This window comes from Myodes glareolus, chromosome 21 (assembly GCF_982192425.1).
Source record: "Myodes glareolus chromosome 21, mMyoGla1.1, whole genome shotgun sequence".
NCBI lineage: Eukaryota > Metazoa > Chordata > Mammalia > Rodentia > Cricetidae > Myodes > Myodes glareolus.
This window is the reverse complement of record NC_142046.1, coordinates 16560927-16588035: the sequence shown is the minus strand read 5'-3', so window position 1 is coordinate 16588035 and position 27109 is coordinate 16560927. Positions and strand designations below refer to the sequence as shown.

Below are 27109 nucleotides of genomic sequence, written 5' to 3'. Positions count from 1 at the left end.
TCTCCTGCCTCTGTCTCCCTGGGGCTGGAAACACAAGCGTGCATCACTGTGTCCAACAAGACAGCAGACTATGTCAAGGGTATTTTCCTGCAATCCTTTTTTAAATTGAAGGGAGCTGGGGAGCTGGCTCAGCCCGTAAAGCTTCTCCCATAGACATGAGGACCCGAGTTCGGCTTCCTGGTGACCAAGTCAAGCAAACAAACAAACAGATGAACAAATGTTTTGTGAACGGCAGCTCACACCAGCACTAGGGAGCAGAGACAGGAGGTCCTGGGGCTCACTGGCCAGCCAGTCCAGTCAAACAGTGAGTCGCTGGAACACACACACACACACATGCATGCTCACCTGCATGCACAAGCACACACAAACAATTTTTAAGAAGGGGTAAAGTCGAGATGCTAAGGAACTGGTTTTCCCTGGCAGTGACAGCAGAGACACAGCACTGACTCCGGGTGACAGGGCAAGGCCCTCAACCAGCCCCCAGGGCTCCTCACCCTCACCTTGGCCATCTCTCCTGAACCTGACCTTGGGTCCGCCCAGAATCTAGGCTAACCTGGAAACAGAACCCACGCTTGTTGTGACACGGAGGAGCCCAGAGTGTGCCTGCTTCTTCACTCTGCTCGCTCCTCTTTTCTGGCAAGGATCCAGCCCATAATTAGGCAGCCTCCCAGAGGAGACAGAGTTCTTCCTGCCCAAATGACAAGCTGTGGATTATGCAGATCTTTCCAGATGTGGCATTTGTCTCCCTGGCAGTGCTGCAGGTGGCTCTAGGTTTGCTTGGCTGCAAAGCTCCACCAGACACCTCATCCTCACAAATACCTCCCTCCTTTGCATCTGCTAATGCCCAGGACTTCCGCTGGCAAGCTCACTTTCCTTTGCTCTGGAAAGTCCCCCGGGGAGGAAGCAGCAAGGGGAAGGCTGTTTTTGAAGGAGGGGCATGCTGAGCCCCTTCACCCTCCTGCAGCTGCTCAGCTCTCATCTCTGGGGTGTTCGAGCACCTGCATCTAAGGCCCTGGAGGCCCACCACCACCTCCCCAGAGTCCAGTACAAAGTCGATGATAAATGACTGGTGAATGAACTCAACGCTTGATTGGGTGAAATGGGCAATCAGCCCTGAGCTGCTGCTGAGTCCATGAAGCAATATGAGTACAAAATGCACGCTTTGCAACCCAAACGAGCCATTCTCAAGGGCCAATATCTGCTATTCAAGCGTGCCTGGGAGCTCCTGCGTGACACTTGGAGGTCTGCTTTCAAGGTGACACTCTGATTTCACAGCCACACCGTTTCCCCTTCTCAGAACCAGGTTTACTGAGTTTGGGGTCAACATAGGAAAGCTGCGACACACATGCAGCTAAACAACAAAACTGACATCTTGACAATTCAGTCATCTAAACTGAGTCTGGCAGAAGGGACGGTTCACCAAGAAAGTCTGTTTCACATGTGAGAGACTCGCAACTGTTTAAAATTGAAACAAAATTAAATGAGCATGAATTCCATTGATAAATAGATGAATAATCAAGAACAAGTTACATCTGAAGTTAAGCATCTATTCATTTTGTGTGTATGTGTGTGCACACACATACACAAGCCACGGCACATGTGGAGGTCATAGGACAACTGTCAGGAGCCACTTTCCTTCCACCACGTAGGTCCTAGAGATTGAACATGTGTCACCAGCTTTGGGGACAAGCCCCTTTACATGCTGAGCCATCTTATCAACCCCCAAAACTGCCAAAATAAAATAAAATAAAAATTTTAAAAGGTCTGGTGAGCTGGTTCAGCACTTATGAGCACTTGTTACTCTCGCAGAGGACCTGAGTTCGACTCCCAGCATCCACATGGTGGTTCACAATCATCCCTAACCGCAGCTCCAAAGAATCTGACCCTCCGTCTGACCTTGGAGGGCACCAGGCACACACACGGTGCTCAGACAGACATGCAAGTAAAACATCCATACTTGTAGAATAAATACATCTAAAAATATCGTAAGAAAGAGAGAAGTCGGGGGCCAGAAGGGATAGGCGCACACTGCCCATACTGAGCAAGGAAGCCCAAAACAAATGGTTAATTCTGTAGTGTGCAAAATTCCTTTCCATTCGCTAAACTGGGCAGGATCACCCATCTATATAAAACAACTATGGAGGCCAGCCCCTTTATTCCCTGTACTCAGGAGGAGAAGGCAGTGGATCTCTGGGAGTTCAAGGTCACCTTGGTATTCTGTGAGTGCCAGGCCAGTCAGGGCTCTACAGGGAGATCATGTCTAAAACAAACAAACAAACAAACAAACAAAGCAAAAACAAATGCAATCTATGAGATAAGAATTATGTGACTGGAAGGTCATACAGGATAGATTATAACAGCACAGCTATGTTCTCCTCTTGGATAAATGCCACAAGGATATTAATGTCACTCTGTCCAGAAGAGGATCACTTGACTGTGTGGCTTCCTTGAAGGTTCCCAGACTCCCTGAGGAAGGGCACAGGCTTCGTGGGTCTTATTCCCTGTGTTCCTAGTACCTAGAAATTCCTAGGACCTAGTAGTGCCAAATAGGTAAATGGCTGCCGCCCACCAAGTAGCATTAAGACCGAACAGGAAGCAGAAGGTCTGGGGCCGGCGCAGTGCTTCTGCGTTGGCTGCACCTGAGGATTTGCTGAATGTGGGCTAAGATGTCAGGCTTCTAACAGGGCCCAGGGTGTGTAAGCCACCGTCCCGGCCCCAATGTCTATCACCGCCCCCCCCCAAGGGGCAAACACCAGGGATGACAGACCCCCCACCCACACAGCCTTGTTTTTTTTTTAAACAAAACCCAGCAACTTTTCAATATACTCTGAGCTTTTGAACCTGGCGTTCTTTCCCTCTAGTCCCCGCTCCCTCTCTCCTCCCACGGAGGCCGACTAAGCTCTCCTTGTTGATTCTCGGAGAAAGCTGATTAAGGTAATTGGCAACTTTTTCCCGTGATTCCAAGGTAAGCTGTCATCTCGAGGAGAAGCCGTCCACTCCAATTCAGAACACCCGTTTTTCGATGTTTTCTTCTCGGCAGCGGGAGAAGAGAAGAGAGCGAATCTGTGGCCCCCCAAAGAAACACGCTCTTCGTCTCCCTCTGTGTTTCCGAGCGTGTAAACTCAGCTGGAATCACAGCTAATAAATAGGTCATCTTGTACTTTCAAAACAAAAACACACCGGATTTCAGTGGCATAGCGGCTGTACGTTAAAAAAAAGCTGTCAACTTCACTACAATTTCCCTGAACCCTGCACTGTAGAGAGGTACCCTGTCACTCAGAGCCCAGCACACTTCCACTGAAATATCTCCTTGACTGCGTAAATAATGAGCAGCACCGCACGGAAATATCTCGGCCCACAGCCACCTTTCTCCGGTCTCCCAAAGAAACCGTATGCAAATGACAGGTGGAGGCGGGTCCTGCTCCTCAACTGTTCACTTTGGAAACGAAGGTGGGAGGCCCCCACCACCCCTGGCGTTGTGTATCTCAGACACAGCCTGGAGAGGGAAAGTGGTGGAAACAGAGGTCCCTGCAAGTTTCAAACCAAGGGGGCTGGACTGCCATTCAACAGCTAGTTTGAACTGAACACACAGGGGTTGTGGCAAAATAAGAAGAAAAAAAAACGGGATGTATTGCTAAGAAAGAATGGTTCAGCCCCCAGGAGGTGTTTATGACAACAGGAGACCCACACATTTGCGGACTCAAGGGGCAGGCTTAAGAATCGCTGTAGGATATCCTCTCCTCCTGCAGGTCTTGTTTAGATGAATGCAATGTTGAGATCTCCTCATTCATCAGCACTGCTGCCCAGCAGACCTCCTCTGGCTCTTAGAATCTTTCTGCCCTCTCTTCTGCAACCTTTTTGGAGTCTTAAGTATATGGGTTGTGTTGTCGATCTAGCCATTAGGGTTGAGCACCCCACCGTCAGTTTGTTTTCTTCATCTTTTTGCTGTTTTTTGATACAAGGTTTCTCTGTGTAGTCCTGGCTGTCCTAGAACTCACTCTGTAAACCAAGCTGGCCTTGAACTCACGGAGATAAACTAGTCTCTGCCTCCTGAGTGCTGGGATTAAAGGTGTGCACTACCACCATCTGGCTTTCTCTTGGCATTTTTTTACCATTTGTCGATTTCCGTTGACATGCCATTATGGATAGGAAAAAAAAATCTCACAAAGTCCCACCCATAGATGAAAAGCTACAGGTTTTTAAAAATGACTTCTGAGAAAGAGAGATTAGGCTTTGTCCAGGGACCAGCCCTAGGGTCTTCTAAGGCCATCACCACCCACTATGTACTGGTCAAGGGAAAGAAAGGAAAGGTGGATTTGGGTAGAGTCCCGCAGGTGAGCCGGAGCATCCTGGGGTCTAGAGGGTGTCTTAGTTACCCTTCTTATCGCGTGACCAAACACTAGACAAGAAGTAACTTCAGGAAGAGAGGGTTTTTTTGGTTCACAATCCCGGACGATCCAGTCCTTCATGGTGGAGAAGGCATGGTAGCAGGAACACGAGTCAGCCAGTCACGTCCCAGCCACAGTCAGGAAGCAGAGGGCGAACAGGAAGTAGGGCTGAGAATGGGCAGAATGTGAGGATGGCTATCAAAACTCAAGGCCCACCCACAGCGACTCGGTTCCTTCAGCAATGCCCCACCTCCTGACTGTTCCACAACCTTTCAAAAACGGCACCTCCAGCTGAGGACCGCGTGCTCTGATACAGGAGCCTGTGAAGGGCATTTCGCATTCAGACCTCAGGAGAAGGCATTCGTGTCTCAGATGCTCTGGGACCGGCAGGGGTTTTCCCCAGTCGAACCGAGGTATGAAGTGAATTAGGTTATGGTTTGCTGGGTACTTTCATCCCCCACCCCTCTTTTCAACTCTTCCTGTGTCCCCCTATTCCCCTTCAAATTCATAACAATTTCTTCTTTTCTTGTTATTGTTGTATGGACAAATCCACCCCTTGTTTCTTTCCCTTGTCCCGTGCACAGTGGGCAAGGAGGACATCTTCTGGTGACATCATTCAGAATTTTAGGGCAAGGTAGAGGCTGGAAATAAACACAGAGGACTCTGGATTCTGCTCACGGGATTGAAGGAAGGAGGTGGTCATGCCAGACGCCGTTAAACTCCATGTTAACTGAACTCTCGCCATCTTTTCAGTCAGAACCAAATGCTGAAGAGTGTCCCGTCTTGTCAGAGTTCTTCCAGTAGACAGACATCTCCATCTACCGGGCCACCTATGAGGACAGCAGGGCTTTCCAAAGTAATTGGGCCTCTTGGACTTAGCGAGGTGGATAACTGAGAAGGACCCAGATGACTTCTCTTCGGTTCAGTATGACCGAGGGCTCGTCCAGAACCCCCCACAGCTGCTGTGATTGACAAGTGATGACACAGCATGGGTCACTAGTGATCAGCTTTGTGTGCGACTTGTGCAGTGTAGGGCAATGATGAAGGGGACCAGGCTCACAGTAAATCTTTGAAATTTTCCTATCAGGACCCCCCCCCCCGAATGGAAGTTATGACATCACGTGAATAGATAAGATGGTGAACGGCGACATTTTCATTAGCCCACGCACTTTCTGTCTCACGAGGTTTCAAGGGGAGAGAAAGGATTGTTTTAATTAGCCGGGTTGAAAAGTCCTGCACTGGTGGCCATCCCCCCTGCTGTTCCCAGGATTACCCTATTGGGTAATCAGTACAATGACAGAGCATTGCAGCCCAAGATGCCACCTGGGAGGCGACAGGAGCAGGAGGTCCTCCCAGTCCGTGTTAAGCACTTTCAAACACTGTTCTTTCTTTGGGCATTCAAGTCTGATTAACACGCAATATTGGGCTTTATCAAACAGCTCGATACCCTGCCACTAAAGATCCCATTGTAGCTTGAGACCAGTTCTGTGTCCTCCTGATTTTCCTTTTGTGTCCTGGGCTGTTTAGGAAAAGCAGGCGTCTGATGAGTGACCGTGATCATGGTTTCAAAGTCCTCACTTGGAGTTCCTCGTCAAAAGCTCAGCTAGCAAGGCTAGCCCCTGCCGTACACACCTCCACTGCTCCCAGGTGCTGAGTGGCTAGGAGCGCAGCGTCCTTGACGTGAGTTGTGCGTCAACAGCACACGGAAGTGAGCGTGTCTCAGGGAAGCCAAATGCGAGTGCACAGCTTCTGCCCATCTGTGTGCAGAGATGACGGTGCCTTCCTTTGCAGAAAACCCATCCTAAAGTCTTAAAGGACCTTAAATTTGAGTTGAAGATAAATCTAGACGTTTGTAGGCATGCCAAAGCTACTAGGAAACTGTCTCCCGGGTCCTCATTAGACCGTTCGTCTATTCACTCGTCCTGCATTTATTGAGCATCTACTTTATGTCAAACACTACAGGCACTGGGGGTGCAGAGACCAAGAGGACCCAGCTTCTGCCCACAAAGACCCCCCCAAAGCAAACTTTTAATGTGATGGGGAGGGCAGTAAGAGAAATCCATGTTATGAAATTATGGCTGCAGATATCGGGGGTACATAACAATCTCAGAGCAGGGGTGGGGCACCCAAAGACTTCTAAAAGAAGAGGACTGAGCTGGCTTCTACAAGATGACCAGAGAATGGCACACCACGCTCTGACACAGTGGGGAGCAGAGGAACCACATCGGGTAGGGACAGCAGCCTGTTCGCTGCCAGGTGACCGGCTCCTGACAACTGGGTATCCATTCTTGCAGTGGTGTCAAGGTTTAAAGTCCTGTAACAGGGGAATGCTGGAAATGAACCCTGCCTCTTCTATCCGCAGCTTCGCTAGCCACAGATTTAGGGCTCGCTGATAGAAAATATTAGGGCTGCTGTTTTTCTCATCATTATGCCTTATTCAACTATCTCCTTAGCATTTACATGTATTAACCGTTATACTTTAGGTTTTTATCTAAAGTATATGGAAGGTCTGGGGATGTCGCTCAGTTGCTAGAGCATTTGCCTAGCACGCCCTAGGCTTGGATTCCGTTCTCAGCACCAGGTAAGCGAGGCATGGGGACACACGCCTGGAATCTCAGCACTCAAGAGCTAGAGGCAAGAAGAAGAGATGTTTAAGGTTATCCTCTGCTACATAGGGAGTTCAAAGCCAGTCTGAGCTACATGGGACCATGTCTAAATAAGTAAGCGGAAGTCACAAACCACCACCGCAGCCTCCTTGGCAGGAGATGCAGGCAGGCACAGAGCGGGCAGGTCCCAGAGGCCTCAGGACCAGCACGCAGAACTATGGCAGGACAGGAGATGGCCCTGTTTCTACCTCTCCTTGCCATGCTTGGAAGGAACTTCACTACCAGGATTACCCACAGTGTGCCCACTCTTTCTTTAGGGCAGAACAATCAGCATCTGTGGGCCAGAGTCAACAAGGAGTATAGGGGTTGACCTGCGTCTCCAAGGCCCGGGTATTGCAGTTCAAACTCCCACTCCCTTAAGATGTGGCCTAACCCAACATGCCTGAGAAAATGCCCCCCTGTGAAGAAAAGTGTCACATCTCTGTGCTGAGGTGCAAGCCCTGTAACTCTGGTTGTCTGGCCATGAAGCAACCAATGTCTGATCTTTCTCTAAGGAGTTACTTATTTTATTTGTATAGGTGTATAACTGCTGGACTTACAGACAGCTGTAAACTGCAGTGTGCCCACATGAAACCCAGAGTCCTCTGCAAGAACAGCACATGCTCTTGACCGCAGAGCCATCTCTCCAACTCCTAAGTCCTTATTTATTTATTTATTTTTTTAAGACAGGGTCTCACTATGTTGCTCAGCTGGTCTGGAACTCACAGAGATCCACTTGCCTCTGACTCATGAGAGCTGGGGTGAGGGCTGTGCCCCAAGCTGTGTTCCACCACCGCCCGGCTACATGTCTGCTGAAGCCGTTTCTCCTTTACCGTTTGCTACGGGCCTTGGGAACTGAGAGGGGGAAATTGCTAGATATAAAAATGAGAGATTTTTTAAATTATTGTATATTAATTTTTTAGTATACAATATTTTATTGTATATTAATAAATATACAATATTTATTATGGGTTTTATTATGTTTTTATGCATGATCTTGTCTACCTCAATTGCGTGCCCTTGTCCCCTGTCCACACCACACTGGTTCCCTTTCTCGTCTCATACAGAACCTCTTATACTTTATTTTTAAAATATTTGTACTTATTCTTTGACTCTCCATTTTTGTGTCTTTTTTAAAAACATAGACTCCACGTGTGAAAGGAAACACGGCAGCTGTCTGCCTGAGTCCGGCTCATTGTGCCTGCTGTAACAGCTGCCAGTTCATCCGGTTTCCCGCCAGGAGTATGACTTTCTTCTTCCTTATGACTGAGTAATGCTTCAGGATGTATCAGTACCACATTTTCATCCTCTATTCATCCGCTGCCGGACGCCCAGTCTGGTTCCGTAAGCCCGCTGTTGTGAGGACCAATGGAAAAGGTGTGCAGTATCTCTGGAGCAGGGTGCTGACTCTGATTCCTTTGGGCGTATTCTCAGGATTGTTATAGCTGGATCACAAGATAGTCCTATTCTTAATCGTTCTGAGGAACTTTCATGCTGATTTTCAGTATGATTTGCTGTGGTTTACATTCCATCGGCAGCATAGAAGGGCCCCCTTTCCCTGCCTCATTCAGTACTCGTTATTTGTTTTCTTCATCTTTCTTTTTTCAAAGTATTTTTATTTTAAATTTATTCATTTTACATACTAACCACAGTATGTATTTAATTAATATACAATAATTTAAAAAAATTCCCCCTCCCTCCTCTCCTCCTGCTCCTCCGTCTCTGTCTTTCTTAATTTTTTTTTCTAAATTTAAGTATATGAATGTTTTTGTCTGCATGTATGTTGTGTATTTCATGCATGCCAAGTGCCCAAGGAAGCCATAAAAGGCATCAGACCTCCTGAACTGGAAGATGTTGTGAGCTGCCCTATAGGCGCTGGGAACTGAACCCAGGTCCTCTGGAAACCGCTGAGCTGTCTGCAGCCTGTTTTCTTGATGGCAGCCAGAGTGCCCAGGGAGCTATAATGGCACACATGGGCTTGGGGCTGGGCTGGCACCAGCAGGCAGAGGTAGGTGGGAAAGGGGAGGAGGCAATGGCTCCTATTGCAAAGGGAGCGAGGAAGCTGGGGAAACAGCTCAGCTGGTATGGCACTTACTGCGTGAGCACGGGGGCTGGGGGCTGACTCCACAGCACCCACACAGATGCCCAGCTGGCATGGCAGCCGCCTGTGATCCCAGCATTCCTGGGAAGCCAACTACACTAGGAGACTGGCTGGATAGCTAGACTGACAGAATAGACTCTGGGTTCAGCAAGAGACCATACCTCAGTCAATACACTGGAAAGTCATCGAGGAAGACACCCGACATCAACATCCGGCCTCTGCTAGCATGCCCACACACATGCAAGCAGGCATACACACATGAACACACACCACACAAATACATACGAAAACAAGTTTTGGGTTTTTGTTTTTTTTTAAAGAACAGTAAACAGTGTGGAAGGAGGTCTTGCTACCTCATCACGGGAAATGAAAAAGTCCTTGCAGCGGACAGAAGCACGGCTCCTGATGCCGGAGATGCCACTTCCGAGCAGCCCCAGCCTGGGTGAGGCTGGCTTACCTGCATTCCCCAGCACACTCTCCGAAGCCCGGAAATAACTCTGCGGCAGGCTTTTTATATCGATGGATTTTCCCATTATTATCCAGCACCTTGTTTCTATTTAGATTAATAACCATGTAATGATCACCTTTGCTGATTTAGATGGTGTCATTTTAAGAAATTATGGGTCTATCCATCTCCTGTTTCCCCTTTCCCTCTGCCCTCCTGGAATTATTCCCGAAGAAGAAACCAATTAATAGCAGCTTGACTGCTCCAGCGCAGCTCTCTGTACAGTGTAGCGATGCCTAATGGAGTTTTAATTTCCCCATGGTGAGTCAATATTTACTTTAAGAAAGAAAAATGTCACCATAAACCACTGCCCCCAGTGAATTTGGTAGCACAAAGAGTGAGCGAATTTTTTTTTCTTCTTCTTCGTCTTCTTTTTCGGCAAACGGATGGAGAGCTGTCAGGGGTTGGGAGTGGGGATGGGGTAGAGATGAGGGAGAAACACTTGAACAAACACAGTTGTGGAAGGGATGGAGGTTATTAAATATTTTGCTTTGCAAATGTAGATGACTGTCGGGAAGTCAAGCACAGTTTAAAGGGCCTGAAACAAAGTCATTACTACACAGAAGAGCGACAATTCATCCCAGCCTCTTAATAACTTGTGGGGAGCCGAGAGGGAGGTGTATTTCAGGCATTCCCCACTTGAAGCCATTCTGGCTGTTTCCCACTTTCCCCCAGCTAGGCTTGGGTTGAAATCAAATCCTATTTCTTACAAAACCTCATTAAGACTTTTCCAGGAGTGTTCCGTGATACAAAGTTCTGAGATGCTCTCTGTTAGTGAGTCTGTCCAGAAACGATGTAGCTCATCGTACTGAAAGATAGTTTCGTTTCCCAACTCAAACGCTCTGTGAAGAATCTCCCTTGCCAAATGAACGCTGTATACGGAACTTGTCACAGCCCTTTCTCCCGACACAAATGAAAGATAGCATTGCCTGGCAAGCATGTAAAACAGCTCCGACAAGGCAGCAAGGAGAGACAAAGAAACATACAGATTTTGATGCTGGTTCAGAAGCTGAGGGGAGGAGGGGGTCCTTTGCAGATTGACTGACCAGCTTTCGAATGTTCCAGGTAACAACAGAACAAGCCGCTTTCATGTAGACTCCTCAATGATATAATGACCCCGCTTCTAATTAGCCAAAACATGACAAAAATCTCAACTTCTACAGCAGTAAAAGCTGCCAAAGAGATCACCCAAGTGACAAGGCTCTTCCTTCAAAAGTTTGTGGGTGCCCATGGTGGCTGTAATTCTGAGCTCTAATACGGTGGGAGATTGTTTGGAGTGTATTTAAAAATAAACAAGGTAAAGGACCACCCTTTCATTAGATTTGGGCTCATCTCATGTCAGTGACTTTTTCCCCCTATTAAAATTGTTCATTGAAGATCGGTATCTGTTTATCATCCCCAAATTATATTTCTGTTCTCTTAGGGACTGTAGCCTTTAAAAAAAAATCACATTCGGTGTCTAGTTAGTAACAAGAAAAGACTCCTAAAACTGCAATTTCAGAGGGAAAAAAAGTCACAAGCAAGAACCCCAGATTGTACCTCTGAGTCCCCAAAGGCATCGTGCTTCTTTGTTCTGCTAAGAAAAATTAACCTCAATCTCAGCTCAGGGCCCCCAGGTTGATTACCATAGTCATTTAAATACTGTAATCTCATTTTCATCCTGGGGATAAGGGGAGGGGGGGTGTTGAGAAGGGATTGGGGAGCGAGGCTGGAGAGAGAAAGAGAGCCAGGGAGGGGAGAAGCCGGAATAAATTTATCTGACAAAGGGATCGTGCCTTTCCGCGTACAGAACCTATTTCGGATCCTTCCACTTGATTGGAAAAGTTGATGAAGTTTAAATGAAGCAGAATTAGAACCTCAGGCTGCCCAGAGTATTGACGGGGGAGCTTCGCAAGAATGTGCAATTCAATAGCCATGGTTTGCGCAGAGGACAAGGGAGAGGCCTAAATGGTATAATCTTCAATCGCATCGAACATTCACACTGACAAGGCAGGGTAATGAGTTAGGCCAGATCAGGCCTGTTGGTTAAAGAAATTAATCCCTCCCGCTGCCCAGAGACAGGCTTTGATGCCTATTGTGTGGCCCGGCCCAGTCTATCTAAATGGAAACTAACGGCGAGGGCCAGCACCCGCTTTTCATTGCTGAGACTAATCTGATAACAATTTGCTTTCTCTGATTAGGGAGGTAGAGAGAAGAAGGGACCATGTGTGGGAGAAGAGAAGCAGGGCACCTTCTCTTTGAAAGGGTGAAGCCATTCCCAGAGGCCTGGACAGCGCTGTGGCTAGAGACGAGCCAGCTTCATGGACGGCAGATACACACTCTTCAAAGGACCCCTAGGTCCAGGCTTTCCTGGGAAACCAAAAAGCCACGCTGATTTTTGGTGATGCCTCTTAAAATCTAAGTGGTGTCCCTGCCAATGCAGATTCTGAAGGCAGTCCTGCCCTGTTCTCAATGTCCTTTGCCCGAGTGACTGTCCTCGGGTGCCCTTGTTGTGACATGCATGTTTCCCTTCCCATGGTGTCCATGCTCATGAAACCCAGCTTGTCTGGCCACATTTCCTATGAAAAACGAACTTCCTCTCAGCTGCATTAGTCCTTCTGGACCACCCCCGGATACCAGCCTCTCCTCTTCCTGACTCTTACATCCCTGTGAAGTCACCTCACCCGTCTGTACTAGTGTGCTTATCTGCCAGCCCCATGGAACTCTTATGAGAACAGGTAAGGCCTCCATAGCTGGGCCTGCCTCTGTAGGCTGATCCAGACATAGATGATATAGACGGACCTGCTGGATCCTTCCGTCCTATCAGGACAAAGTTGTCTCCTAAGGTACCAGGCAGTAACACACATCGCCTGGTAAGCAGCGAACTCATTCTAGCCACAGATACCAATCCTGCCATTTGCCCTCTTGTGACCTTGGGGATGTCACCCATACTGAGCTCAAAATATGGATCTTACAGAGCTGAGAGGCTGTATACAAAAATGTGGTACTGAGGGGGTTGGTGTGCAGCTCAGTGGTAGAACACTTCCCTAACGAGGGGACACCCTGAGCTCCATCCCCAGCATGTATAAAGGAAAAGAAGAGGAAAGGCCATGATTTTGAGTACATTTGGATGGGAAACGTGCGTAAGGAAGGCAGCAGTGAGCAATCACCTGGGCAAGAAATGCTAGGATTGATAGTGTGTGTGTGTGTGTGTACATGTGTGTGTACATGTGTGTGTACATGTGTGTGTACATGTGCACGAACATGCATGCATATGAAGGTCAGAGGCAGCCTGAGGGACTCAGTTCTGTCTCTCTACCATGTGGGACCTAGGGATGGAACTCAGGCTGGAAGGCTTAGTGGTGAGTGCCTTTTCTTACTGCACCACCTCAACAGCCCTCGATGATACCCCTCAAAGTCTTCGCAAGCATGACAGGAGAGAAAGATGGGAAGCAGGGAGGGAGGGAGGGAGGGAGGGAGGGAGGGAGGGAGGGCATGGCTTGACTCCTGAGAGGCTCTTTATGACTGACAGCCATCACTGTCACTAAATTCTTCTGATTTGGTTGGTACTTTTGTTGTGGCCTGGTGCTGTAGGGTCCCCGCTTGGCTTGGCTGGTTCCTCTGACTGACTTCAGGCACTTTGTGTGAACTCTAAGCCCCGGTCTCACAGCTGTAAGCTAGGAACAGGAGTATCTGCCACCTTTTAGAGATGCTGCAAAGGCACAGGGGACGTGGTGCGTCAAAAGGCCCATTTGCTCAGCGTGGAGTATTCCTCTGGGAGGTCAGCAGTGACATTCTGGGCTCAGCCTCTTCCTTGAATTCCCACTCTGGAAGAAGCCAAACCCAGGAGCACCCTGCCACCAGGACTGTGGAAGAAAGCCTGGGGCTCTCGGGAACGTGGGGCAGACTCCTGCTTTCCTTTTGGAAGAGGAGTGTCTAAAAGATTTACTTAAGTCTCTGAATTCAAGCCCACTGGGTGTCTCCAGAGCTGGCAAAATCTTCAGTGACAGTTTATAAAGCTTTTGGAAGCAACCATAGCACTCAGCCCAAAGGGACCTCAGAGCCTCTCCCGAAGGTTCTCTCAAACAGCCGGTGACATTGCAGCATTTCAGACTCGGGCTTGTGGAATTTGCAAAAAGTAAACAAATTGAAGATTCTAACCCTAACCCATCAGTGAGGCACATGTCCTGCCATCATCTGGCTCCCAACAGCCATCCTGAGAAGATGCTGAGAAGACCAGGATGCTCCCAACTCGCCCACTTCAACAATCACACACAGTGACCTGCACACCTCTGTCTGTCCCTAGATGCCCAAGCCCCTCAGCGCAGGAAGAGGCACAGTGGCTGGGACTGATGTGGATCTCTGGAACTGACTCTGGGGCCTTTGGAGTCTATGTCCTTTAGTCCTTAGCTTTGGGTTCTTCAAGTCTTTCCAGGCCAGACACAGCCTCATCTTAGCCCTTCCTGTTCCCAGGGACTCATGGTGACCACCCTGCCCTCATCCTTCTCCAGGGTGCCAGGTTATCCCTGAATACACTGCCACAAAAAACTCTCTTGTTTGTTTTGTTTGTTTGTTTTTTTCAAGACAGGTTTTCTCTATAGCTTTGGAGCCTGTCCTGGAACTCACTCTGTAGACCAGGCTGGCCTTGAACTCACAGAGATCCTCCTGTCTCTGCCTCCCGAGTGCAGGGATTAAAGCCACCACTGCCCGACTCCACAAAACCTATTACTTTGCCTGGAATTGCTTCCTCTCAACAGCTACCAAACACAACACAAACACTCCACTTTTCTGAGGTCAGGCTTAAAAGCCTACACGTGGGTCTAGCCTCTGGTAACAGGTCCCTCGGCAGCCTGAAGAATACTGGTCTTACTGCCTGTTTTCCAAGGCCTGTCTGCTGCAGGGACAAAGGCTACCTTGTCCCATGAGGTGCCCCTGGTGGACAGACAGCTGGGCACAGATATCTGGCAAGTGGCTGAGCGTATGAAGTTAGTGTGGGCTCGGGATGGCTGCAAGGGGAGGAGGAAGCCAGGGTTTCGGAAACGAGACTGAAGGACTCGAGAGATGCACCACACAGACCATGAGGTCATCACTGCAGTCCCGGGGCCAGGCACACCTGATTCAGAGGAAGTGTGTGGCACACAGTACCCGGATGAGTGAATGCATAAATGACACACAGCCAGGAGAGGAACGAAGGAGTCCACTGTAGTTATCCGGTGCCCCCTCCACCCCACCACACCACATAGATACTAGCCCCCCTTCTGGAACACTTTTCTCCCCCAGCCAAACACTGACTGGCCCGGCGACGAATGAGGCACCAGCTTCAGGCTCACTCACTAGCCCAGGCCCTCTTCCACGCTCCTGTACGTGATTTCTGGAACTATTTATCATTTTGTATTCTGACTTTGTAGCGTGTCTGCCTGGCAAGCACAATCCTCCGAGTTCAACCCCCACTCAAAGAAAACCAAGCTTTGTAGCACATGCCTGGAACCCAGCACTCAGGAGGTGGATCCAGGAGAATCAGGAGTTCAAAGCCATCCTTGACTACACGGTGAGTTCAAGACAAGGCCCGACTACATGAGACTATCTCAAACAAAATTCTTTATTATTTAAAGAGTGACCTTAAAGCTTCCTGTTTGGGGAATCTGACTCCGCTCTCACCTCTCCAGCTCCCTGCACACAGCTTCTGATCTTCTTGCAAAACCTCCCTTGTTTCCTGCTGCCCACAGCCCTGAGCAGGGATCCCACCCTGATTGGTGCTACTGTAGCTTCTAAGCCTTTGCTGTTCTTTCTTGTCTGTCTTCTGCCTGCTGGGTTGTGAGCTCTGTGAGAGCAACGCCCAGATCTGTACCCATCCCTGCACCAGGTGCATAAGGCATGCTCAGAAAGGAAGCGTTGGCTAAAATGCAACAGAATGACTGCTGGGTTTGGTTTTCGTTTGTTTGTTTTTCGAGACAGGGTTTCTCTGTAGCTTTGGAGCCTCTTCTGGAATTCGCTCTGTTTGGACAGGCTGTCCTTGAACTCACAGAGAGCCACCTCTGCCTCCTGTCTGCTGGGATTAAAGGTGTGCGCCACCACCACCCAGCAGACTGCCATTTTCTACCAATTCCTTCCTAGCCCTCACAGAATCAGAGGAGGTTCGGTCCTTCTCCCTGGGAACACCTACACGTTGCTGACTGTCATGCGACATCTGCCCAGTCCAGCCTCCCTCCAGCAGCTCCTCCCCCATCCATACCCAAGTCAAATCAACTCACTTGACAACCCACACCAGCTGTACAGTCCTTTCTGCTCCTGCCTCGACTTCTGAATGTGGACCTGGACCTCCCTCTCCTCTCCTTCCACCCTCAATAACTTGGTTCCAATTTTCAAAGACTGGTGATTCCCTGGTCAAAACTATCAGCCGACTGGACACAGATCTTCAAACCCCTTGTGCTTCCAGTCAGGCCTCCCCATCATAGGGCGATAAAACATTTGCTCACGGACTGATGTGTTCATTATCAATTTCAAATGCCTTCCATAACCAGACCGAACAACAGCCAAAGCCAAGCTCTGTTGTGTTATTTTGTTTACTTTTGCAGTGCTAGGAATGGAACCCAGGATCTCTCCAGCTAAACAGGTGTTCAAACCTTGAGCTACCCAGTTTCTGTATTCTCAAGAGACCTGCTAGAAGGCAGAGGGAACATAGAAATGCAATTCTACAAAATTCAAATAATGACATCTTAAGGTGGTGGCATGGCCTAATTCACTCTGGTCCACTAAACGGAACTGGTGGAGTCAGCAGCAAACGTCCCCTTCACTCAAATGCCACAGCCTCTCCGCGAGCTCTTCGGGCATCCCAACTTCGTGAAAGGCTGTGACATCCGAGCATCGGCAAAATGGGACTTTTTCTCTGGTGCAGTGGTCCACTTTAGATGCTCTATGGTCACGTGCAAATGGCCAGCCAGCTGGCAGCAGTGTGGCCATCCATCCCTTGAAACCGAAGAGCTTCTAAGGGCATGCTTTTATTCCCTTAGACAAAACACAAAGAGTGCTCGTCCACACAAAGACACTCAGCTTGCATGCTTCTGAGTTCACCCGCCTCCCAGATACGTATTGTTTGGTTCCTATAAAAGATCAAAACTCCCTCTTTGGGGGTCATTATGTATTTTCTGCAGTCCTTTTGACAGACCCTTCCCCCTTCCTGGGTGTTGCCTGCGCTGAACTTTAAGTTCATTGACCCGCGTCTGTTTCTCGACCCACCCCTGGCGTGCCTTCAAATTACTGGGTGGATCATTACAGCTGTTTTCCTTCTAAAACGCGCTCCTGTTTCCCTGAAATGTGGTGAGCGCAAGATGTGCCATGGGGTGCTGACCCACTGTGAGCTTAATTTTTCCACCCTTCATCAATCCTCCACTTGAAATCCTAACTTAGTTCATGCAGAGTGAAACAGGACCCTGGAAGTTTGAAGGGCAGGGGCGCAAAGCTCATACACCAGTCAGTGATTGCTCAACAAACCGGTCTCTTGGCTAATGAGTTTACTTAATGAGTTATTGAGCCACACCGTAAGAAGGCTGAAAAATATTATTTTTCTTAAATTGCGATGTGGGCAGGGATTGAAGCAGACAAGTTGCAGACAAACATCACTAAGGGGAAAGAAATGGACTGAAGGAGGAGGTTTAAAATAGCATCAGCCATCAGGGAGGACGGGCAGAAGCAAGCAATGAGAGAAGCAGTTCAGACTAACTGTTTGGTTTCCATGAGTCTACATTAGATTTTCCAGAGGCTGTGTTGAGCTACAAACAAGCCCCCCACTTTTGCTTAGGGCTTCTAGTTCAAGGTCCCTAGACCTCAAAACTGTTGACATTTGGAGACTAATTCCTTGATTCAGGCGGGAGGGGCTGGTTTCACATTATGACAAATTGAGCAGCATCTGTGACCTCTGCCCACTAAGGAGGGGCTGGCAGCACCTCCCCGCCAGCTTCACTAACCAAAGCTATGAGTTCTAGAAGTAAGTTCCTTGGAGTCCGTTGATCTCCAAAGTACGTATCACTGAGTAAAACTGCCCTCCTCAGCTTAGAGCCATCAACGTCTCACAAGTGTTTTCCTGTTTCTATGAGGTAGCATCCCATCCCCACCAGTCTTCACCAGAGCCTGGACATGTGGGTAAGACAATCCCAGCAGAGCTCTTCATCTGGCTTAACCAGCAGATGCTGTTGGCTCTAGGGTAGGGTAAGAAAGTCTGGGGTAAGAGACAGCGTTGCTCAGTTACAGCACACACTGAGATAAGCCATCAGCACTTGGTAAACATGAAAACTCACTGTGTTTAGACTCAACATTACATTTAGATTTTTTTATTAAAAAAAAGTATGTGTGTGTACCTGTGTGAGTTTATATGCACCACATGTGTGCAGGTGCTTGAGGAGATCAGAAGAGGGAGTAAAATCGCTTGGAGCTAGAGCTACAGGTAGTTGGAAGCCACCTCCATGGGTGCTGGGAACTGAACCCCACTCCCCTGCAAGTTCCCAGTGAGCACTCTTAATTGCTGAGCCATCGCTTCAGCCCTTACCATTTACCTCCCATCAACAGCTCAGTACACAAGGGTTGCCTTAAGGAACAAAAGTATTTGTGATGAGGTGCATAGAAAACCAAAGAACTTGCTTTTAAAGTGCTCTCTGGGGGCACCCATGGCTAGCCACGACCTAGTGATCCCATGGAATCCTCATTACTCTCCCATGACCAGGTCCCAACTCTGGTCTCCTCACTGATAGAAGAAACGGAATCTTGGAGTCTCGGAGATAACACCTCCCACCCCTGGGTGGCAGAACAAGCAAGTGGCTGGCATCTGTTGGCTCCAGAACCACTCTAGTGACCTCCCCTCCATAAGGGAGCTCAGCTTCATACCTGCCTAGCCAACTTGGAATTGTGTCCTCATTGGCACTGATGGAAGAACTTGAACAAGAAGCCAGGGGACATTTGCGCTTAAAGTTGAATTGTAGCCACTGGCCAGCAGTTGCTTGGAAGGTTAATTTCCTTGGCATTTGTTTGAAGGCAGCAAACAACAAGAGTTGCTGTATTTGCTAAAACCTGACAGAGGCTGCACATTCTTGGTGCTGTGCCCCCTTTGTTTTGCCTGCCACCCTGAAGGTCACCAGGCAGGAGGGAGAGTCCAGCAAGTGCATCGCTGGGTTTAACACATCCAGGTCTCGAGGGCTAGGACAAAGTTCTGTGACTTTCCTGCAAGAATGGAAAGTCTCAGACTGGGAAAGGCCCAATCTTCCCAGGTGAAACACATTCACAAGGCTCCCAAACAGGAATGCAAAGCCAACAGCCCAGAACTAGACCTGTGCAGCTACAATATTGGAGAGCCCGCGTGAATGGTTTCATGCGGGATGCTTTTAATGAGATTTGTTTTCTTCTTAAGCTTTGAAAATGAAGATGTGGGTTGAAGAGGTTAAAAGCACTGGCTGCTCTTCCAAAGGTCCTGAATTCAGTTCCCAGCACCCACATGGTGGCTCGCAGCCATCTGTAGTGGGATCTGATGTCCTCTGCTGGCATAAAGGTGTGTATATAAGCATGCTCTGAGTGATTGTCTGGTGTCTATTTACTTTATGGCACTGAGTGGGGGTGGAGCGTAGCAATACACACACACTAGGCACAGCTCTACACCCTCAGTCTAGATGCAGTCTTAAAAATAGGATCACTTCTTTTGTGAGCTCTCCAAGGCTTCTGGGACTCCTAGAAAGGTTTGAAACCACTGCAATAGGAAACAGGGTTTGAAGGCAGAGAGCTGATCATCTGGTTAAAGAACTTACTGTACAAATGCAATGCCCTGAGTTCTATCCCCGGAAGCCACACGGGGTCAGAGAACTTTGGAAGGTGCCCTCCGATCACCACACAAGTAAACAAAAGGCGAAAGAACCTGACATGCATAGCAGTCAGCACTGGGTCCAGAGTGTTCCAAAAGCTACAAGGAATGACCGCTGACCCGTCCACCCAAGTCTCAGTGTTCTTCCTGAAGGATCAGCCTGCCCTTCAAGCCCCAGCAGTGTTCTGAGGGTCACATGATCAGAGGGTGGCTGGGTTTAATGGGAAGAACCCCAGTTCTGAGGTCTTGTCTTCATTCGTGCACCCCCTTGTGCTAAGAGACAGAAGAGAAAGGTGACTCTGCAGCTATGCCGGGGCAGCTGCCCTGGGAACTGCAGTGAGGAGCCAGTGGAGGAGGCAGCTGCCCTGGGGACTGCACTGAGGAGCCAGGCTCAGAGAGGGCAGCTCTTCTCTCTGGAATGGTCACAGACTTAGGCAGTGGGATTTATTCACTGCTTCATCTGCTGCCCCCTGAAGGATGAGGCTGGGCATTAGCCAGAAGGAAGCTTTGATTTAAATGAGGAAAAGGGGACAACCATAAGAAAGAAAGGAAGGAAGGAAGGAAGGAAGGAAGGAAGGAAGGAAGGAAGGAAGGAGGAAGGAAGGAAGGAAGGAAAGAAAGAAAGAAAGAAAGAAAGAAAGAAAGAAAGAAAGGAGAAAGAAAGAGAGAAAGAAAGAAACTTGACAAGGTGGCTCTCACTTGTAATCCCAGTTTTTAGGAGGTGAAGATGGGTGGATCCCTGGGGCTCCTGGCCGGTCAGACTAACCTACTTGTTGAGTTCCAGGTTAGTGAGATCCTGTCTCAAAACCAATGTGGATGGCTTCTGAAAAACACCACCTGAGGTTGACCTCTGACCTCTGCACACATACACACACAAACATTCACACAGGTATGCACAAACACACATACACATGCGGTAGTGTGCGCACACACAAACATGCACACACTCACAAGAAGGAAGAGGGAGAGGAGGAGAAAGAAAGGGAAGAGGGGAGGGAGAGGAAGAGGAAAAGAGGGGAGAAGGGAGGAGGGGAGAGGAGGAGGGAAGGGGGAGGAAGGGAGGAGGGAGAAGACAAGGAAGGAATGGAGAAAACAAGGATGGATAAACCCACAGCAGTGCATCCAGCCCAGAGTGAACCACAGGATGGGTTTTAACTCCGCACTAACATTTCATTTCCTCCTATTACACTGTAATTGACTGTAAAGGAGCTGAGCGATCGCAGCCATATTCTCTTCGGCAGACAGACCACACACAATATTTTCCCACCCTGTAATGAAAACATTGGTATCTTTGTGCAGGCGGGCTTTGGACAGCCTGCCTTCCTAATGCCCATCTCTGTCTCCGTGTTTATGCTCACCAGCATTAATATTTATTCGAGGAGTTAGGCTATTAGTGGGCATGGTGTGCTTGCCTGGCTTTGTAGAGCATCCAATTTGAACACACTTGCTCTGGATAAACACTTCCTTGTGCTGGTAATGACAACAACAACGCAGCACTGAGTCTTATGAACTAGAACTTGAGTTGGCGTGAACAGCCCCTAATGCTTGGAGTCGAAGGAAGAGCGGAATCACTTTGCACAGAGGACTGGCTTTACCAGTCTCCTGATCCCTGACATGGACCTTCTTACGATAACCTCTCCCTAAAACTGAATGCCCTGGGCTTGTACTTCACTGGAAAACTCAGAGGAGGTGACCTGTGACATTATTTGACTTCTTTTATATGTGTACCTGTGCTTTTGTGTCTGTGTGTATATGTCCAGTGGTAAATTTGTGTGTGTCTACATGCCTGTACATATGATTCTGTGTGTGCCTGGATCTCTCTGTGTGTATCTTATTTCTCCAGGTAAACTCTAAATGGTCAAGTCCCTGTGGGCAGAGGCTAAGCTCTGAACTTGTTTCTATGCCCCCCACCCCAGCTTAGGATGAAACCCCCGCACCTACTAAACATTAAAAACCCCGAGGAATCCATATTGCTGACTTCTGCAGGGACAGTGAGTGGATGGTGCTAGGTGAGACTCACTTGTGTGCACTTTCGACATTCTACAAGATGTGCCACACCTGGGTTACCCTTGATTAATTAGTCATGGCTTGTGGCCAAAACAGCATGAGGTGGTGATTCAGGAGACTGGGGCCTCCTCCCACTTCTGATACCAGGTCACAGCAGCACCCCAGGGTGAGTGTCTTCCCCTGAGTGGAGGCCCCTAAACCTCCAGAAAGGAGATACATTTGATGCCGGCAAACTTCCTTCTAGCCTCAAATGCTTGATTCTATTACTTTATTTTACAAATGTGTGCTCTTCTTATTTGTGACATAAGCCCCCACAGGAAAGAAAAAAACAAAGTCACTAATAAATTATGAAAAAAATCAGGTGCCCTGATCATTTGTACTTTCTGAGGGTGCTGGATTCAATCAGTCCCACTCCTGCGCAGCAACCTGCCTCTCTGGGGCGACAGCAGACTCAGAGCTGTCAGCGGAGCAAACCGCGCAGCCTCTCCCCGTAATTGTATTGACAGGGTATCAGCCAAGTTGCCGCAGTGGGAAGGGGACACCCTGACAGGTTTTGTGAGGCAGCCTGGAAGGCTGCTGTGGCAGGATTCTATGTTGCGGTCTCCAGATTCTAGGGGAACCAGCATCAAGCAGGGTGAAGCTAGGTTCTTTCTCAATTTAATTTTATACTTCCCACAGAGTCACCCTGAAGGGGAAGCTGGTTGGCTGCACATCACTTGACAATAGAGAAGCCCTTGCCAATGGAAACTATTTACATTACTTTTGTGGTTGCATGAAACACCATCTTGCCGCAATTAACTGCCATTAAACAAGCAGTTTGCTTGGGTTTCCGCGAGGTGATCAGTTGGTGAGTGTCTATAGATAAAAACACCTGCTTGCAAATCTGAGGTTTTCCCCTTTCCTCTGATTGCTGCGGCCTCTTGAAGACATGTTTTTGAATAACTGATGCAGATACTTTCTGGCAAATTCCATGGGTGGGAAATACCAGGACTGTATTTGTTTGGATGCATTTGAACTGGGAGAAAAAGAAGAAGAAAAGAAAAGGAACAAACAAAAAAAATGCTGAACCTTGCCATGAGAGGAAATGATGTGTGTGACGGCCTTCTCATGCGGTGAAATAAATATTTCCAGGGTGCCATATCATCTGATAGAGATGCACTTCTTCAGGCTCAGGAAGAGACAATGGTAAAATACAACTCAGTTCCCATCATCCCCAAAGACACCAGACCCAAGCATACTCACACGAGGAGGAGGGATTCACCCCCACACTGGGGCCAACAAAACTAGAAACCTCCGTAAAGGAGCCTACAACTCAAGCACAGGAGAAATTATAGAACTGTATATTTTTTTTAATGTTCTGGAACCGTAACTACTTTTATTATTTCCGTTTTCTTTGAAGCCCAAACTCCCAATGTTTCAGAATTCAGATTTTCTTTACATAGAGAAAGCTGGCTGGGATGCAGTGGCGTGGCTTTTAAGCCAGCTCTGGTAGAACCTGGAATCAAAAGCCTGGCAGACAATTTCCCCATGCACCGGCTTATAGGGAGCTCTGGCAACAAGGAGAGGCTCAGCTTCCTTTGCACATTCCCTCTCTGCCATCCTTAAAGCAGGCTGGGTTTTGACGGAAGATCTTACAGAAAGGGGTAAATATTGAATGCGGACATCATCATCCTAACCACCACCGGTGCTTCAAAGACCAAGGACAGAGTTGGAGGGAAACACTGCCCCCTGCTGTCACCAAGAAGCAACAGGACCCTGCACTGGTGATCACCATGGACCAGGACAGCCTGAAAACAGAACCCCATTGGTGGATCAATCACCACCAACACTTTGTAAAAAATGATCATTCCTAAACTCCAGCTCCAGAAACAAGGATGGAATCTATCCGGAAGGCTGTTGAGCTGGTGCCACCTTACAGTTTAAATGCTGTCCTTGACATAACGGGGGGGGGGGGGGGGGGGGGGGAAGCAAAGGGGGATGAGAGGGGTGCTTCATATACCGTATTTACATGCATTGTAGTTCACACATCCATGAACAAGTGCTGAACATATAGTATGCTATACAGAACACGTGTTTTTGCTATACATGTATAATGTATGTGTATGCAGACATACATGTGTCACTTGAAGAGAACATTACGCAAGAATTCACTGTGGCAGCGACTCTGTAGAGCCCTTCATCTAATATTTAAGTGGGAAGGAGTTGCACACCAGTGACAGCTGATTAAAGCAATGGCTGGACAGCAGAGCAGTCACTGATAGGTGGTCCTTGATTGTGTCCTTGGCCCACGACAGTAAATCCCAACCGTCTGTCCCACGTGCCTGCTGAGGTCAGCTCTCCAAGAAGTAAGCAAAGGTTCTGTCGCACTGGGGAGCCATCTCAGAAGTCTGGTGCAAAGGATGCTGCTGCACCCTATACTGCACCTAACTTCCGTCCTGCTGCGAACATTAACTAGCCCAGAAAGGTCCAGGAGCGTCAATGATTTCCCAGGAGTCAAAGAATGCAGCCAGTTATAGCACAGCCAAGAAAAGCCAGGTTCCCTTCAGGTTGGGGAAGGGAGGGGGGAAAAGGAAGAAAGGGAAAAGAGGAAGGGGAGGGAAGAAAAAGAAGAAAGAGAAAGAGGAAAGGAGGAAGGGAAAGAGCGAGAGATCGCACCACTCTGGGTTCTAATCAGTGCCCGGAGTCAGAGAAATCATGATTGCTGAATCCATGGTTACCATCAGCGCGCCCATCACCCTCCGCACCCGGAACCTGGGAAACTGAATACATTCTTAAAAGCACACTGCTCTCTAGTGGCGAAAGCTAAACTTTAACTTGACTTTTCCTGTCTCGCCGCACTTAGGCGCAGAGCAACGCCCACGTGGAATTTTCAACCAGGCGGGAAAACAGATTAAAGCACAGAGGTCCGGCACTAAAAGGGAAGGTGATTCAGCCATAACGCTGCTCGCACGCGAGTGCTGGCCAGGCCTCAAAGAGTATTTGGACCTCCCACACACACACTTAAGGTTTCCACGAGAGCCCCGGAGCACCTGCTGCACAGTAGACCAAAGGTGCTGGGAAAAGTGAATCTTGGGGTGGCAAGCTCATGAAAGGGTGCCTGCGACCTGTCTGTCACCCTGTGGGTTTATCAAGCCCCGCAGGGATTGCCCTACTCATAGTCTTCCGCTAATGTGTGTCACTTAAGGGCACTGAGGCTTAGAGACCGGCCGCGACTGCCGACTGTCCGTCCATACCTGTCCCGCCTAGAGCTGGTTTCCGACACTGCGCCTAGACCCCGAGCCCTGAGACCAGAGGGCTCAGCAGCTGGAACCCATCGGCAGCGTTGGTGCCTAGGGAGGGGACGAGCGCGCCCGAGCGCTCACCTTGACGATGAGCGGGTTCTGAAACATGGAGTCACGCACGACCCCCAGCCTCTCGTTCTCCATGCCCGGTCGGATGTCTGCCACGACCAGCGGCCGTCGGGGCGGCGGGCAGATCTGGCTGACCGTGCGGTGCACGGGTTGCTTCTTCTTCTTCCATCGCGTGAAGTCTTGCCGGGACTTTTCCTGACCTGGCATCCTGGGGACCTCCGAGATCAGACCCTGATCTCCGAGATGCAAGCCCACAGAGTTCTGCCCTACATGGGGACTCTCGCCCCACGCGCGTGGCTCCGGGCTGCACCACACGGACAGGGGGTGCACCCCGCGGCCAGGCAAGTTCGAAAGTGGAGCGCGACCACCTGCGGAGCCCGCCCGGAGCGCGTAAACCCTGCCAAGTTCTTTGAATTGATTTAGGCACCTTGCTGCAGACTGGAAGGGGAAAGACTATTTACACTAGCCCTTGCAAAGAAATGGAGTGGCCCGTCTCCTTGGTGACGGGACGCCAACGGCACAGGAGCTTCCGGTTTCCTTTCTTGAAATTCTTGGCAACCAAAGACACACACACTTTTTTTTTTTTTTTTTTTTTTTTTTTTGGCTTTCGAGGCAGGGTTTATCTGTGTAACAGCCCTAACAGAAACCTTTTAGAATTTTCTCAAATCGACATAGGAAAACCCAAGAATCAAATCTAAATTGTGTTAAAAGCGGAAGGTTCTAGAGAGCCTTAGCTTTCGCCCTCTCTCTCCCCTGGATATCACACTAACATGTTGATGTTGCAATAGAAACAAGCATTCTAGGCTTGGTGTCCATGCTAACCCACCGTGTGGTCCTAAACCAGTTTCCCTGTTGGATTCTCCTTCCCCTGTCTTTGTGAATTGGGTGGAAAGGAAGGGGGAAAAAAGCCCAATAGTGTCTTATTCCACAACCAAATGAGGACGGGGGAGCTGAAAATCTCAGGACCGTGGGCTTGGTTAACTAAGAAAATCTGAAATTGGGGCTGGAGAGTTGCTCAGCGTACAGAACATGTTGCCCTTCCACGGGTCGTGAGTTCAACTCCCAGCAACCATACAGCGGCTCACAACCGTCGACAACGGGATCTGATGTCCTCTTCTGTCATGCAGATGTACAGGAAGACAAAGTAAATCTTTGTAAACAAGTAAATATTTTTTAGAAAATCTGAAATGGGGCAAGAGAAATGGCTCAAGATGCCAAGCCTGACAACCAATTTGATTCTCGGGACCTATATGGTGGAAGGGCACACTTCCAGATTGTCCCCTGATTTCCACACAAATGCTGTGGCACACGTGTGCATACACACACACACCAAATAAGTAAATAAATAAATATAAAGCATAAAAACCCATCTGGAAATGGCATCTGAGACTATTCTTAAAGGTTTACCAACCCTACAACCTGGAAAAAATTAAATGGGTGCATTTTTTTAAAAATTTGTTTTATGTGCACTGGTGTTTTGCCTGCATGTATATATGAGGGTGTCAGATATTGGAATTACAGTTGTGAACTACCACACAGGTACTGAGAATTAAACTCAGAACCTCTTGAAGAGCAATCAGTGCTCTTAACTGATGAGTCATCTCTCTAGCCTCCAACCTGAAATTTGTAGATATTGTTCTTTAAAAAAATATGATGTTGGGATGCCCCGAGTGGCCTGCGAGCCAGGCAGAGGCTGCCGCCAGAGCAGTGCAGGTTCCCCGGGCAAGCGGCAGAGTCAGGCGGCTGGATGCGGTGGACAGCAGAGTAAATGGATATAAGGCTATACATAAAGCTAAACATTTATTACTTAAAGAAGAGGGAGACATTTATTACTTAAAGACAAGGAAAACAGAGAGACATGGAGAGAAACATAGGGAGAGACAGAGACACATGTGCACACACCAAGAGACAGGGGACAGAAAGAGAGAGAGTTAAGATGGCAGCGAGGGAGGTCAAAAGTGGCTGGGAGTGGGCATGGTTAGCTCTTAAAGGGACCAGAGCATAAGGAATAACAGTAGATTTTTCTCCGTTCCGCTGGTCCCACTGTGGAAGCCAGCCATGATAAGTTAAATATGAACAGATCACCCAAAGGAAGTTCTTTACTTCCAATCATTATCACCTGCCAGAGTAGAACTCAGCCATCGATAAGTTTAATGGAGGCCTGAGTCCCAGTAGTTTACCTGGAAACAATACCTGGTTGCAGAAAGGACCATAAACTAAGATTACCTGAGCACTACCCAAGAACAGACCATCCAAAGGAAATGCCTAACGTTTCAACCGCTGTAGAAAGGAT

At 48.6% G+C, this 27109-nt stretch overlaps 1 protein-coding gene across 1 annotated transcript in view; it reads right to left on the bottom strand.

The window, feature by feature from the left end:
- Nucleotides 1-25169, bottom strand: part of Cfap77 (cilia and flagella associated protein 77) — a 125865-nt gene extending 100696 nt beyond the window's left edge. The window contains exon 1 of the mRNA XM_048432300.3: nt 24829-25169. Coding sequence (XP_048288257.1) covers nt 24829-25023 — 195 coding nt within the window. The 5' untranslated portion in view covers nt 25024-25169. The remainder of the gene's footprint in view (nt 1-24828) is intronic.
- Between the last annotated feature and the right edge of the window lie 1940 nt (nt 25170-27109).